This window comes from Nannobrachium achirus (genome assembly GCF_963921795.1).
Source record: "Nannobrachium achirus genome assembly, chromosome: 5".
Classification (NCBI taxonomy): Eukaryota; Metazoa; Chordata; class Actinopteri; order Myctophiformes; family Myctophidae; genus Nannobrachium; species Nannobrachium achirus.
In genome coordinates this window covers 57179832-57196147 of record NC_137814.1, presented here as the reverse complement: position 1 = coordinate 57196147, position 16316 = coordinate 57179832, and the positions used below count along the sequence as shown (strand labels likewise).

General features: G+C 44.0%; 1 protein-coding gene across 1 annotated transcript in view; it reads left to right on the top strand.

Moving 5' to 3' along the window:
* LOC308285208 (solute carrier organic anion transporter family member 5A1-like) overlaps positions 1 to 10740 on the top strand; it is a gene marked incomplete at both ends in the record, with an annotated part of 57557 nt that extends 46817 nt beyond the window's left edge. The window contains 2 exons of the mRNA XM_080725926.1: positions 7249 to 7313; positions 10220 to 10740. Coding sequence (XP_080582052.1) covers positions 7249 to 7313; positions 10220 to 10740 — 586 coding nt within the window. The remainder of the gene's footprint in view (positions 1 to 7248; positions 7314 to 10219) is intronic.
* Positions 10741 to 16316: the final 5576 nt, after the last annotated feature.

The window sequence follows — 16316 nt, the reverse complement described above, 5'->3', positions numbered from 1 at the left end:
GAGGGGTTGATTCTATGATGTAATTGTATCCAGTGACGTCATTACGTGCGCGTCCCGCGTCTCTGACGCATTCACGTTGCCTAGAGACGCATTCACGTCATTGCCCTGGGGTCCCACGGACGCATCGCCTCCATTGGAGTCCACGTTAAAATAATTTACCACGTCGCGAAAAAAAATATATTTTAAAAAGTCCACAGACGCCACCATTATTCATGGGTGAAGGCATGCTACTTAACCCTACTTTAACACAAATGAAATCCGCGTAGAAAGTCTTAAAACAGACGATAGAACTAACAACAGTGCGTTCTATCGTCCACCGACGCCATTCTGTGTGCCCGTAGATGGTCACAGAATTCAATGGGTGCCTGAGTTTTAGCGTAGCACCGGGCCGCTCTCTGACCATAGTGGCACAGCATGTTAGGTGATACACCAAAAGGGGTTCCCCCACAGAACGTGTGCAACTGACGGCGCAGAAACGTGACGTCTCTACACTGGCAAAACAACAGCGTCGCGGTCAGGGTCCCCGCGGAATGAACGTGTCGCAAACAGCATTTCGTTTCATTAATATCCTCGCCAGAAACTGCCTGCCGTCTGTCTGTCTCAGTGTCTCTTTCTGCATGCAGCGGAGCCACCGCACTCTGCACTGCAGCAGCATGAACGTGCTCTCTCTGTCACTCTGATGTGATGCTGCTACGTTTAGCTACATGCTAAAGCTACTGCCGTGGCTGCTCTTCTGAGGCACAGTCAGTGAGGCTGGCAGAGGGTCATAAACTCATTAAGTCATAAAAAGACGTCTGATTTTCAAAGCGGAGAAACTAATTATCTGTGATTTACAACAGCCGTTCTCCGGAGCGCTCCACTTTCTCATAGTATTACGTCGAGTGGTCTCTCCATACACAGAAGTATACTCAAATGTTTTACTTAAGTAAAAGTATCTTCTACTGCAAGTTAAAGTCCGGAATTCAAAATGTACTTGAGTAAAAGTATAGGCTACACTTTAGGACTAAAAGTAAAAGTACTCATTATGCACAATTATTCTGTATCACATGTTACCAAATAATATCCTTTGAAAATAGCCATGGCTGAAGTGGTTATGTAGGCTATACTTTTCAAAGTAACTAGTAAAGTTTTCAAATAATTGTAGTGGAATAAGTACAATATTTGCCTCTGAGATGTAGTGGAGTAGAAGTAAAAGTAATGAAAATTGGAAATACTCCAGTAAAGTAAAAGTACCTTAAATTGTACTTATAAGTTACCTTTTTATTACCCCAAGAAAAGAAAAAAAAATACCATTATTGCACCAAAGTAATCAACAAGCTAAAACTATACTATCAAAAATGTCCAAACATTAGCCTAATTGTAAAATAATATAAGATAGAGGCAAATATAAATAGCCGATCTAAAAGCTCACAATGCAAAAAATAAATAAAATGGGGACCCAAATTGGGGACCCATAATTTTTTTCTGGGACTCATTCGAATGACCACCTGTGGGTCCCGGGACCCATTACTTTGAAAACCTATTAACATCACTGTGTATCAGTGTTTTTGGACCGGCACTTTTGACCCACAAGGTGGCAGCCTCCAGGAAAAAACCCAAATACAAAGGGATTACATAATTGCTCATAACAACCAAATCAGGGTGTCTAATGAAGTACTGTCAACCTCCTAGACACATAAAAAAAAGAAGAAGTACAAATCTATGGCACAGCCTCTTTAAAAAAAATACTTTACATGCTGAAATTCATTTCATCAGACTTGCTGTTCATTATTAGAAAAGAGAATATATATTGTATATCTCTGCTGTCGGCCGAAACCTCCCAACTCCAAAATGTTCATTTTCGGGAAAATGAGCTCAAGTGGAGTTAGGAGGTTTTGACCAGAGGGCTTTTTACTACTTTTCATTGGTTCAATATTATTTTAACCCACACACAGATGTAAAGGGTGTTCAATAGCACATATTTATGAAAAAAAGATAGGGCCAATCGGGTGGAGTTAGCTGGTTTGGCAGAAAGTGTGGAGTTAGGAGGTTTTGTCCCAAGCACTTTTTACTACTTTCCAATGGTTCAATTTTAACCAACACTCAGATGTAAAGGGTGTTCAATAGCCCTGATTTATGCCAAAAAATCGAAAACCTCAAAAATGGAGTTAAAAGGTTTTGGCCAGACAGTGATGATGTATAAAAAGTATCATCACATAATAAAGCTAAAATATTCAATTAACTCATTTAGTGCCACCCCTTTCACCACTAGAGGGCGCCCAGTGGCCAGAGAAAATCCCATAGAGATATGCTGGTATATGCAGAAGCCCTGCAGCCATGACTTGCCTGAACACTTTCCTTTGTGCATGACTGCATGTACAGGAAGAGGATGAAGTTAGCTTGAAGTTAGCTATTGGCTACCAAGCATTTTAGAAGCCTTATTTTCGTCAACTTAGCCATGATTAAACCTTGCACACCTCATGCATGGGAAAAAAACAGAGAAGAATGAGCTCTGAAAAATCCAATGCAATCCTGGATTGCATTGGAGTGGATTTGTGCAGTTTGTTCACAGCTTTCAAACAAAAAAATCCGATTGGAAATCCGTTCAGGCATTCTTGAGATAATCGCCCTTATGTTTTACATGTAATGTAAACAAAAATGGCTGCCCTGTATGTTAGATGGGGTTGTATGGGGGTGGAACATGCAAAATCGCGATTGAAATCATGTTCACCAGATTTGATGGGGTCCAAAAAAAAAAAAAAAAAAATCAAAAAAAATGTTTTCAAAAAAAAAAAAAAAAAAATTTTTTTTTTTTTTTTTTTTTTTTTTATATCCCGAACTTGTTCGGGATAGGCACCCTGTGATACGATCATATATCCCGAACTAATTCGGGATAGGCACTCAATGAGTTAATGAGTACTTTAAGTAAAAAAAAAAAAGCCCATTTTGATTGCAACCGTTAGGGAGCAGTTTACTACCAAAACCTCCACCGGCCGTCCGTCCGTCGGTCACACGTCACACGTCACACCTTTGTTTGTGTACGGTGTGATGTCATATATCTTCAGTATGACATCACACCACATGTGTACACAAACCTTTGTGTACGTTGCTGTGGCAACAGTCTGTTGTTGCTGGTCTGTTAGTGTACGTTAGCAACCACCTTAGCAACCATGGTTTTATCCTAGCAACCAACTGTTTACCCTAGCAACCAACTGTTTACCATAGCAACCATGTTTTTTTACCCTAGCAACCAACTGGGCATAAAAGGGATTCTGTTAGGGATCTCCATATATGGGCATAAAAGGGATTCTGTTAGGGATCTCCATATATGGGCATAAAAGGGATTCTGTTAGGGATCTCCATATATGGGCATAAAAGGGATTCTGTTAGGGATCTCCATATATGGGCATAAAAGGGATTCTGTTAGCTGTTAGTGATCTCCATATATGGGCATAAAAGGGATGCTGTTAGGGATCTCCATATATGGGCATAAAAGGGATTCTGTTAGGGATCTCCATCAGAGTTGGGTGTAACGCGTTACAAAGTAACGCGTTACTGTAATAATACTACTTTTTTCGGTAACGAGTAGTGTAACGGCACTACTCCTCCAAAATAATAATAACACTACAAATACTGCCTGGTCGCGTTACTCGCTACTCGCTACTTTCGTGCCTGCAGTTCCTGCTTCTGCCTTCAGCAGGAACCGATTGTAAACATCATCACTTGTCTTTTAGAACATTGGAACTGCCATTTCCCTAAAATAACTAACGAAGAGGTAATCAAAAACTTGATTACACATTTGATTTTCAGCGCAGCAGCAGGTCATGGTGACACTGTGGCAATCAAGCAGCAGCCACCCGACATTTGATAACCGTCGCATATAGATTAATACAAGGGACTAAAAACGGCAAAACCCCCAAATAAGGAGATTTATAATATCAAGCAAAGAAATGAATTACCTTTTGCCTGTGTTTCGAGAGAGAGAGAAAGAGAGAGAGAGAAAAGAGAAAAAAAGAGTGGCACGGCAGTGCATCACGAGGTGCGCAAAGCCGACGTTTGAATCACAGCATAGATTAATATCCTACATGTGACAAGATAAATAAAAACACCCTATTAAATATCCAGCGACTGCGAGCCACAGGAATGAATTAGCCTACTGGAAATCAATGCACGGTAGGCTGAGGGAGAGAGGGAAAAAGAGCACCTCACCTAGCTCTGAGACTCTGACATGACGCTCATGATGACGGACAATTAATAATTCCTTATGCAAAAACATCACTGTTATGTTGCTTTTCTAAGCAAATGGGAAGTTTTCCGCTGCTAGAATCAGTTTGACATTGTTTTAGTGCTTCTGCTGGAGTCTGGAGTCATCTCCTTAGTTCATGCACTTTCGCCTGCTACAGTATGACCTGCTGCGCTCTGTGGGGGGAAGATCTCCGCCAGGTCATGTCCACCTCTGGACTGTAAAATTCATAGGAGCCAAATGGAATGAAATCTGCTTAAACCTACTGACATAGGGATACAGAACTATAGGCTATATAACGTCAGGTGGAAACCTTGTATGTCCATAAATAAATGAATAAACTCATGAATGTATGTGAGCTGCACAAACCTAAATTACAACAAGGCCACAGGGGCTCAGAAATAATTACATTATTATATTTTTTATTTATTGTTCTTCTTATTATTAATAATATTATTATTATTATTAGACTCATTCAAATGACCACCAGTGAGCCCTGGGACTCACTTCATTGAACAACATAACTGTATTGTATTAGATATTATAATAATACTAGACCTTACCCGTTTGAAGATATGTGCTCCAATATATGTGGCTTGTTATTTTTTCAGTGGTTGTTAATTTGATCCCATGGCCTGGAGGAACGGACCGTAGCCCTGACAACAGGCTGAAGTTGAGTTGAACAGAAGTGGTATAAAAACGCGAATAAATAGCTTGAATTTGGGAAAAATGGAAATCGGGCTCCGTCATCGTCTGTATAATGATAATGGCCAATGCCATGTGAAAATGTGTGAAATTGGGATCAGTTGCTGAAGAGAGAAAGGTGGAAATGCATATTCTGACTGACTGACCTACTGACTGACCTACTGACTGACCTACTGACTGACCTCCCTAATTATAGAATGGATATAATAAATATTTAATACATCTAATATATGGCAATGCATCTCAGGCTTTTTTATGGAGTAACTCAAAAGTAGTGTAACGAGTAGTGTAACTAGTTACTTTCTCCGGGGAGTAATGAAGTAGTGTAAGGCACTACTTTTTTCAAAGGTAATATGTAATATGTAGTGCACTACTTTTTTGAGTAACGGATCCCAACTCTGATCTCCATATATGGGCATGAAAGGGATTATGTTAGGGATCTCCATATATGGGCATAAAAGGGATTGTATCCCAGATGATGCCCTGTTAGGAGATCCACACTAACAGAATCCATATATGGTCCTACCGACAGCTGCTATAAGCCAACCCTGGCGATAAGGTCTGAGTCGAAGAAATGCTTCTTTCCTGGCAAGAATTGCCCCTTTATACTGTAGGGCTCGTTTGTGTATTGTATGACATCACGCCACATCATCGGCTGAGGACTGTGTGATGTCATCATATCTCCATATATGGAGACATAAGTTGCTCATGCCCAAATATGGGCTGGTGAGGTCAGACTTAGTGTGATGCGTAGGTTATCTCCATATATGGAGATTCAACTTCAATGAGTAACCATGGCAAACTGTCAACTGCCCGTATGTCTTGATAATTGGTAAAACAAACTTTTGGCCTATTTGTGGAGATAAGCGACCAACGGTCGCTTATCTCCCGATTAGGGAGTCTTACTGGTAGTATCCACTAAAACATCATGGGCTGTATTTTGATTGTCTTAAGTACCAGCTCTTATGCCTTAACTTAAAGGCCTGTCCATACTGTCTCCGTCAACCAAACCTTTCTTCTGAGAGTTCCGACTTTTCGACATGCAGCTTTCCGAACTCTAATTCGGGGTAATGCTTTTCAGAAGATGCGAGTGACGTCATTTTCTAGTTGAACCAAACCTTTCCGATGAAAGGTTTGGTGGTCGGAGACTGTATGGACCGGCCTTTAAAGGCCTGATGACAGCCAAAGAAGTTTAACATTATGATACAGTAGGTCACGTGGTCTTTCTCCAAACAGTCTGAAAAGGAGGCGGGCCGTATCAGTTAGTAGTGAGTGTATACTTCGTCCGTCGTGCGGTGTCGCGCACAACGTGATGCGTTGTTGTTAGCTTGTGGTGCGGCTAGCACCGCACGGCTATTTTGTGTGTGTACACACACACACCCGCGCGCACAAGCACACACACACACACACACAGGCTACACACACAGAGTGTATGAACCACAGACCTCCTCTGCGGAGGAGGAGATCGCTGGACCCTCGTTCTAAGCTTGCTCCAGGGTCAGGTGCTCCAGTCAGGTTTAGGGGAAGAGACAGCAGGGTATGGCCGACAAAACCGTCTCAGGGACGGGGAGAAGCGTGTTGGACCCTCTTAACTAATCTCTGACACCTTTTTTGAAGAAGACTTTTATTTTTTTACCGGTATAACCACTGATTTTATAGCGAATGCTGTATAATTTTAACCCCTAGAACTGATAGTTTTAAAGTTGGTTTTGAAAGTCGGAAACACACCTCGGACAGCTTTTGTTGAGGCAGTTTCAAAAGATAATGATATGGATGCTCGACTCCGCCCCTCCCCCCCATATTAGCCCAATCAAATTAAGGTATTGCCTTTACTGTACAGAAAGTACTACTTTCAGTACAGTAACTACAAAAAAAAAAATTTGATTGGGTAATTTAACGTGGGGGTACATGACATCATTAAAAAAAATGGCTAATTTGATAGCCATAATTAGCTGTTTTGCCTTCAAGTTAAAGCATAAGAGCTGGTACTTAAGACAATCAAAATAGAGCCCCATATGTCAGAACACTATTTATTCCAAAGTGTTGTTGCTTGGTAAAAGAAGGTTCTTTGTGTTCTTTCTGTCTTGGTTTCTGCTCGCTCCTATACTTGTGTACGTCGCGTACTTTCGAACTGTTACGAAAGTACTTGAGTATGTACTTTTGGTTACTTTCCACCACTGGTTATAGGTGTATAATACTACTGTGTGTGTGTGTGTGTGTGTGTGTGTGTGTGTGTGTGTGTGTGTGTGTGTGTGTGTGTGTGTGTGTGTGTGTGTGTGTGTGTGTGTGTGTGTGTGTGTGTGTGTGTGTGTGTGGGGTAGGTCTGTTGCAGAGCAGGAGAGGCCGTTTGCTCTGGGAATGCAGTTTGTTCTGCTCAGGACCCTCGGTGAGTAAAGCACTCTGACACATTTATATAGACCAGGGGTTTTCAAAGTGGGTGACGGGGCACCCTGGGGTGCCGTGACGGCAGTCCAGGGGTGCCGCGAGATCATTTGATAATATTTGGAATTTATTTGGACACTTGAAAAAATATCTAGTATCATTTTAAACATTTAAAAAAGTACAAAGTTATTTTCAGTCAGTTCTAACCAAAATGGCTATCTCAACATAATCACTAAAATATCGTCACTGTCAGGCAGAAACCTTGTATTCTCCAAGTTTCAAATGTGTACGTCTTTTGGCAAAGCAAAGCCCTGCTTCATCATATAAGATTGTCGCTCAAAACTAGTGAGATCAGCCGATCTACGAGCACACATCGCGAGGCGTTGTGTGCTTTTAGATCGGCTGTTTTCACTAGTTTAGTACATTTTATTGCGACCGTCAGGTACTACCAAAACCTCCACCGGCTGTCCGTCCGTCCGTCCGTCCGTCCGTCCGTCGGTCCGTCCGTCCGTCCGTCCGTCCGTCCGTCCGTCCGTCCGTCTGTCCCTCCGTCACACGTCACACTTTTGCCCTGCTCATATCTCTGCAACCGTTGCCCCGGAGCTCCAGGGACCCCCAGGTCCCTGGGGGACCCCCGGGTGTAAAAAATGACCAAATGTGCAAAAATGACCAAATCACCACCCCAACGGGGCTGCTCACGGGGAATTCCCGGGGACCACCGACTCCTGGTGCTCCAGAACGGATGCAAAAGTGGTGACGCCCCCAGTGGAGGACCCCCTACACTGCAGCTCACATAAAATGCCATAACTCGGGCTACGAGCGTCCGCGAGAGCCGGGGCCGGTACCTATTCGTCCGCCTCGGTGGCGCGGAGACCCCACCCCTCATTTCTCACATGGCCCTCTTCTAGCGCCACCATGAGGCCGATTCTTGCAAAACACATTTTTGGACACTGCTCCTACAGTTTTTTGCCCTAAAATCATGCAAATCGGTACACAGTATGTCTACACTCATGTCATCGACTTGGATCTGTCCCATATAGCGCCACCTTCAGGCCGATTTTTTAAAACACATTTTTGGACACTGCTCCTACAATTTTTGCCCTAAATTCACGCAAATCGGTACACACTTGCTCTACACTGATGTCATCAACATGGATCTGTCCCATGTAGCGCCACCTTCAGGCCGATCTTTTAAAACACATTTTTGGACACTGCCTAACAGGGCATCATTAATATTGATGACATCAGGGAACTCCATATATGGGCATAAAAGGGATTCTGTTTGTGTGACATCACAGTGAAGCCAGAGCGCAATGTCAGTTAGACCAAGGCACTCTTGAGGGACAGTTAAAAAGCCTTTATTTTGGGGCTAATGCATGGCAAGAATAAAGAATTCACCTAAGCGTTGCGGCACATAATGCCAGTCACCCTGAAGAAGGCATTATGTGCCGCAACGCGTAGGTGAATTCTTTATTCTTGCCATGCATTAGCCCCAAAATAAAGGCTTTTTAACTGTCCCTCAAGAGTGCCTTGGTCTAACTTTTTTTTTTAAACATTGGTATATACAGTCATGTTTAAGTCATTAAATCCTGTACAAACATTGGTATATAGTACAGTCATCTAGTCGAAGTGATTAAATACAGAGTAGTGCTGTCGAGGCAGCGACGTAAACGTCTATTGTTCACTTCAGTGCTTTTATTTATTGACCTAGGTTTATTCACTAATGGCTTTATTTACACAGACAGTTCACTAATTGAATCCTTTCTCTACTACTCGCTCCGTCTCTCTCTCTCTCTCTCTCTCTCTCTCTCTCTCTCTCTCTCTCTCTCTCTCTCTCTCTCTCTCTCTCTCTCTCCGTGTCTTCTCCCTTTCTCTTATTCCTCACTCTTCCTCGCTCTTTCTTCCTCCCTGCTGTCTTCATCTATTTTCTTTCTCTCTCTGTCTGTCTGTCCGTCCATCCATCCATTTTGTTTTGGCCCCCAAACTGTGGAATAAACTCCCTGTCACACTTAGAACAACAGTCTCCCTAGCTTCCGCCGTGGCCTGAAGACTCACCTCTTCAGACTCCACCTTAGCCCATCGCACTTATCGTAGCACTTGCCTACCCTCAATGACCATACATTAAAGCTAGATAGTATTTTTATTTAAAGCTTTTTTATTGATTAGGTGCTCGGTCTACCTTCGTTATTTTTGTCTATATTTTCCATTTTCCCAAATAATTATTAAAGATAAATGAAGAAAGTTATTGAAAAAACACGGCCTGCTCACGTATTAGGAGGGTAATATGAGTAACCAGAAAAAGTAATGGGTGTCTTTAATGAATCTATCATGGTTAAAACGGAGTTTGAAGTTACAATGGGTGTGTATGTGGAGAAAAGCCCATAAGCTGTTTCCCTGTTGAAAGTGGAATATCCCTTTAACACATTCCCCGTCTTTTAAGAATACCTTCGTACTCCCATATGCCATTCGTCTCCATAGACTTCCATGTAATTCATAGTGCACGGATCATGCACACCCATGCCTAGATCATGCACCACGTGTGTCCACATTGCTCACAGCTTTCAAACAAAAAAATCTGAATGGAAATCCGTTCAGGCATTCATGAGATAGCAGCCATTATACAACAGGTAGTCGGGCTCTCAATGGAAAACAGGCTCTCCAACCGTGCATATAACGAGCACAGATGCACGGTCTCTCATCAAGTAAAGAAATCAGCTGCGTTGGTCACGAAAGACCGCAAGCGCTCCTCTCTCCCCACACTATGCTAGGCGGCTAGGCAGCCTAGGCTAGCGGTTTTCATGTGACGTTCAGGGACAGAGTAGCTAAATGTGGCATTAAAAAATTACAAATTCCTATCGAATATCTTAAGAGCATCTGCTAAATGTCTGTCTTTTTATTCCTCCTCCACAGCGTACATCCCCACGCCCATCTACTTCGGCGCGGTCATCGACACCACGTGCATGCTGTGGCAGCAGGACTGCGGCGTGCACGGCTCGTGCCACGAGTACGACGTCACCTCGCTGCGCTTCGTCTACTTCGGCCTGGCCGCCAGCCTCAAGTTCCTGGGCTTCCTGTTCATCTTCCTCACCTGGTACTCCATCAAGTACAAGGAGGAGCGGGTGGAGCGCTGGCTCAAGCGCCACCTGGGCGGCGGCCCCGGGGGCGACACGGTGGGCGCGCTGGTGTGCCACCCGGGCGGGCGCAAGGGCCACGCGCGCACGCGCTCCTGCCCCGTCAACATCCCGCGCACCGAGGCGGGCTCGGCGGCGGCGCTCCACAACGGCATGGGCAAGGCGGCGTCGACGGCGCTCAACAGGGGCGTGAGCACGCAGAGCTGTCCCGGGGACGAGCTCAGGGCCGCCGCGCCGCCGCCCGCGCTGCCTCCTCCGCCCCACCAGAGGACGCCGGCGCGCTCGCTGGAGCAGGTCTGAGACGTCCCACCACGCTCTTTCCCCCTTTCGTCCACGCCGGCCTCAAGAAGAAAATAAACGTGCCTTTTATTCACTACGGTCCTCACACACACACACACACACACAGAGTCAATCGCACGCATTGGACTCGTGTGTCGCCCCCTCCCCCACACACACACACACACCCCTTTGTAGAACCTAGGCCAGTGGATCTCACGCTTCTTAATTTCGAGGACCTCCCCATAACTCTGAGAGTGTCCAAAATGCCCCCCCCCCCCCCCTTAAGGAACCCGAATGGTCGCTAGACCCCCACGTTGAGAACTACTGAGTTAACTCCCAGAGTTGCATACCGTAAGCGTCCGTTTTGGTTCCGCTCCTCAACTTTCACGGTTATTTCATGGAGGAAAACCCGGAACCCCTTTCAAGGAGACCCTCGGGGGTCCCCCTCCCTCCCCCGGACTGCACGTTGAGGACCACTGACCGAGACTCTCCCAGAGAACAGATACCTCAGCTTCGAGCCCCCCCCCATCAGAGCCTGATTCCACGCTTAGTTCGCGCACCGGTTGTCGAGCGACCAGACATAGCATCGCGCCGTTGGTCGCTGTGAGCCGTATCCGGTGCTGTGGTCTGTTGGCGACGCCACACGCGGCCAAGCATTTAAAGCCAGGCGTAAAAGGGCCGTTCACAAGCAAGCACTATAACCACTAAAACTATAAAAAAAGATGTTAACCACTTAAGCTCCAGCAACGATATTGTGGGGTGGCTTGTCGATCTGCTATTTTCAGCGAAGCTTTTCCCACAATAACGGGGGGAAAAAAACTGAAAATGCACTGGCATAGAGCCCTGAGGGACGCCAGTCAACCATACAGAGTTTAAGTGGTTGAAAATCGTTCTCAACTCGAGTGGATCGAAGAGTCCACGCCACGACTACAACGGTGAACGATTTAGTTATTGTTAATGCTTGCAGTGCTCTATTTGAACGGCCCTTAACATCTGTAGGCTTTTTCTTTTTTTTTTCTTTTTTTTTTTGCGTATTTGTCGGGACACATCGCGTTGCGCGGGTGTACCTGCTCACCACAGATCACCTTCATCACTGGAACAAAACGAGGAGAGAAAAAGAAAAAAAAACTGTGCAAAAAAAGAAATTAAAACTGAAAGAAAAACAAGTGTGGAAAAGTATTAGTAACAATGGAAAGCCGATGGCATGGTGCTATGTGAGAATGACGTGAACGCCTTCCGGGCGCTTTTCCCCTCTTTTTTTTTCGCCCGTTTTTGTATTTTAGCGTTTTAACACATTGACTGCCGGGATTTCAGAGTGTTTTTTTTGTTTCTTTCATGTACCTTTGAAAATTCCCTGAATATTCTCCGTCACGCAGCCACTGGTCTGCTAGAATCGGAAAACGTTCATTGTCCGACCGCGAGCGTGCATGTGAAAGATACAGTACAGATCTCACTGCAGCATGCTCCCAGCCACCCTCCACATACACGCTAACGTGTGTGTTTTCCCTTTTTTTTATCCCCCCCCAAAAAAGAAAGGTATTTTTGGTGTCTATTATGTAATGACGTCATTGGGCGACGTGCCCCCCAAATCAAAATATATTTGGTGACCATAGGCTAGCGAACGGCGCCATCCAGTGTTGGGTTTTAGGTAACACGACTTAAGTCGTGTAATGGTGCGTTCAAACTTGGACAGTTGGAAAAATCCAAGTGAAGCGACTTTCACACCCCCCCCCCCCCCACTCCACCCTTCGCGTCCTGACAGCCAATCAGCGTTGATGTCGTCCGGAGACACGGAAATGTTTTGGGTGTTTTGTTTTGGGAGTCCAGGTGTTTCGCCTTGATTCTGACGTGACGTAATTTATTTTTCCAACGCAGACCAGCGCCACCAAAGTGAAGCGAGCGACTACAAACAAATATACCTCTTCAAGTTTGAACGCACCATAAGGCAGTCAACGTGTTAAAAGAGGAGGAGAAAAAAATGAATGAAAAAATAAAAAGATCCCAAGTTGGACAATGTGTGTCTGGCTAAGCGGCTTGGCATGTACAAAACGCATTCCTGCTCTCTCTAAGGCCTTTTGTTTCGTTGCTGCCCCTGGAAAGGAAAAAAAGAAAAAAACACAATGGCAGCGAGTATTACCGTTTGGAAGTATAGCAACCGGACTGTCTGGCTTTCCCCCGAGGCCCCAACACAATGTGTCCACCACACATGAATCTACTTTTCTTTTTTTTTTTTTTTTTCACCTTACAGAGGAATAACATGGATGTTTGGCTGGCTGCTGCTGGCACCGAAATACCCGACTGGACAAGGGTTTCTGCAGTCATGTTTAGAAGGAACGGAAGAGGAAAATGTCACCGTCAGGGGGGAGAAAGAGGGTTCTTAGTGAAGGTTACACGGAACAAGTGGTTTAAACTGATGGAAAGAACCGGTTAGCGATATAAAGCTGCGATCCACAACTTCATGCTTTTTTACATTTCATGTCTCAGTCAGGATGGATCAAACTAGCAAATGTACTGCGATATCTGTGGTTTTCAACACCTTTTCATACCGAGGTCCATTATTTATTCTGCATTTGAGCCACGGACCACCATTTGATGACATTTAGCCTGTCGGACCCAAAGCGTAGAATATTTTGTTGTCGGTGGATACGATTTTGTCCACAATTCCATGCTGTATCGATGTTGTTACCATAGGAGAGATAACAGGCAAACGTTGAACAAAATAACAATTCTTCTACATGCTCTACTCTAATTGTGTAGACTTCTTGTAAATGAAGTAATGAAAACAGATTACACTCAAAAGCTACAGATCTATAAGGGTCCATTTGGTTACCTCTCTTAGCTGGGGGCCACCTGGAACCCCCCCCCCCCCCCCCCCCCAAGGACCACTGAAAACAGCCGATCTACAAGCACACAACGCTGCTTGTAGATCTGCTGTTTTCACTACTTTTGTGTCACAGCCTTGTATGATGAAGCAGGGCTTTACTTTACGAAAGAACGTACAAATTTGAAACTTGGAGATACGAGGTTTCTACCCGACAACGACGATACAGTATGTTCAGAAACATCTTCCATTAAACGTGACCTTACTGGTCTCGGATGTTTTCATAGAAGCGTGACTAAGCGAGAGACTAAGGTTGAAAACCTCAGTCTCTCAAGGTGTCGGCTGTCATGTAGAACAGTGAGGGAACGTACTAGATGGATGTCCTAAAGGCTCGTTCATACTCCAATTTTAGGTGAGTAGCAAATCACCTTTTAGGTGATGACCTCATCACCTAAACGGTGATAACAACAAGTGGAGGCCTTCATACTTAACGGTGATGTTCCTTAACACCTTCTAAGCCACGGGGAGCCCCTTAATGTGAAAACCGTACTATATCGCACATCCCCCCAGGGACTCTCAGCCACGCCGTACATTCCCGGACTTTGTCTTTAAAACCGGAATAAAAGCTTTTGATCCGAAAATCGGCGATCGTCTAACCTTCCCTAGTCACCACTCGTGCACTGATAGCTCATGCAGACCGTGCATGAAGCAGAGGTGACGTCAGCGCCTCTCCTTCTCCAAGGCTACTCCCAGCCATCCGTTTGCTGTCTGCACACTCGAGCTCCTACAGCAGCCATGCTTGGGGCTATGCTAGCGAAACTTTTCAGTTCTGTTCTTCAGTCACACATGGACTATTTGCGGGGACATTTACGTGAAAGGATCGCGCACGCGAAACGCACGGGGACATCGACGATCGGCCAAAACCCCCATTCTATCCCAACGGAAATCGAGAAAATCATGGTGAGTTACTGGCCTGGGGGAAAAAAAAAAGAAAAAACAGCGGCGCTGTTCAAGATGGAGGGGCTGCGGGCTCATGTTTATAAACATAATATTATGTCTCAGATCACAATACAATAATAGAAATTTCACGGCTAATCTACCAACCACCATTCTATTTCGGACGTCAAGGTGTTAAGACAGTGTTTCTCAAACTTTTACATTTCAAGGTCTCGCCTTAACTCTGACAGTATACAAATGGAACCAAATGGACCCGTTAGGTTTGTATGCTGTCAGAGTTACAGACTTGTATAGGTCAATTTAGACCCCCATAAAGGAACCCACAAAGTCCCTAGAATCCACTTTGAGAAACACTGCCTTAAAGGACAACTTTACTTTTTTACAACAAGGGTTCATATTTTAGATTGTAATTACAGAATATAAAATATGAGTGTTAAAATTATTTCTATTGTATTCTTATTTCAGTGGTTGGGGGCATGCGTACAAGTGGCTAAATATGTCATTTTACACAGAATAAGCCCATTCCCAAGATACAAAGCAACCTTTCATGGTTGGATGTGACTTATGGGGGCTAGAAGTGTTACTGTAACATGCGTACGCATGCCCCACATTTTAGCATGGTAAACGCGATAAAACAATAGAGCGAAGCAAATTAAAACATTTTAAAACTCACTTTTTCCTTTCTCTAATTACAGTCTAAAATATGAACCCTTGTTGTAAAAAAAACAAAGTTGTCCATTAAGGATTGACCCCGCCTCCCTCTGGTTCCACAGGTTCTGGATTGCAGCTTCATACTTTAATGTAAATCTTTCATACCGTATTTACACATTAGGCAATATGAGAGAGCAGTGGTTCCTACGGTATATCATTCAAGAAAAGAAAAAAAAAGCATAGACGATTAAATTAATTTCTACTATCGTGAGAGGAGTTTTGGAATGGGATCTTTAACTCTATTCTAGTGCAGGAATATCCACTTCTCTTACAAGCAGCGCCACCTTAGCTCGTATGCAAACGGCTAGCCAGTTAATGGGTACGATAGCGACGCTAGGGCTGTCACGATTATGACTTTTTACATGGCGATTAATTTTCTCTCAAATAATTGCGATTAACGAATTAATTGTGTTTTTGTCGTTGAGAATTACATTTCTGTTTGGCTTTTAGGCTTTGAAGTTGCACATGGTAGATACGACTAACGACACATAACCTAAATATACAAAAAAAATGACTGACATATTTGTCAACTTTATACTTAAAAAAGAACATTTGATAGTGGAAATAGCCGATCTACAAGCTCACAACGCGTCGCATCGCGACGCGTTGTGAGCTTGTAGATCTGCTATTTCCACTACTTTTTTTTACTATATATGAACATTTATGAACATATATGAACATTTTTCAACATGGAAACGATTATGACGATTATGAAAAATAATCACGATTATGTCGAATTATCGCGATTAGGCGATTATGTAATAATTGTGACAGCCCTAAGCGACGCTGATATCAACCTCTTGTAACCTTTCGGCCAAAAGAAAAGGATTGTTGTTTGTTTTGTTGTCCTGGGCTCAGCATACCAGCCTCAGTAACGGCTCTATAGGCTGCTCTAAGGAGGCATTTCTCAGCCAGAGAGCAGTGCTTCTTGTTAAAAAACAATAAATAAGTGACTTGGTTTTCTTTTTTAGCTCGAGTCCTGCTGATTTCAGAGCTGCAGACTTCTTTTCGGAGTAGCAGAGCCTTGTTATGGAGGAAGTCCGGGGAGGGAAAGCGGAAAAATAATAGCAAAGCTGAGAAATAGTTTAAAGCAATGTGAAATGCTTTT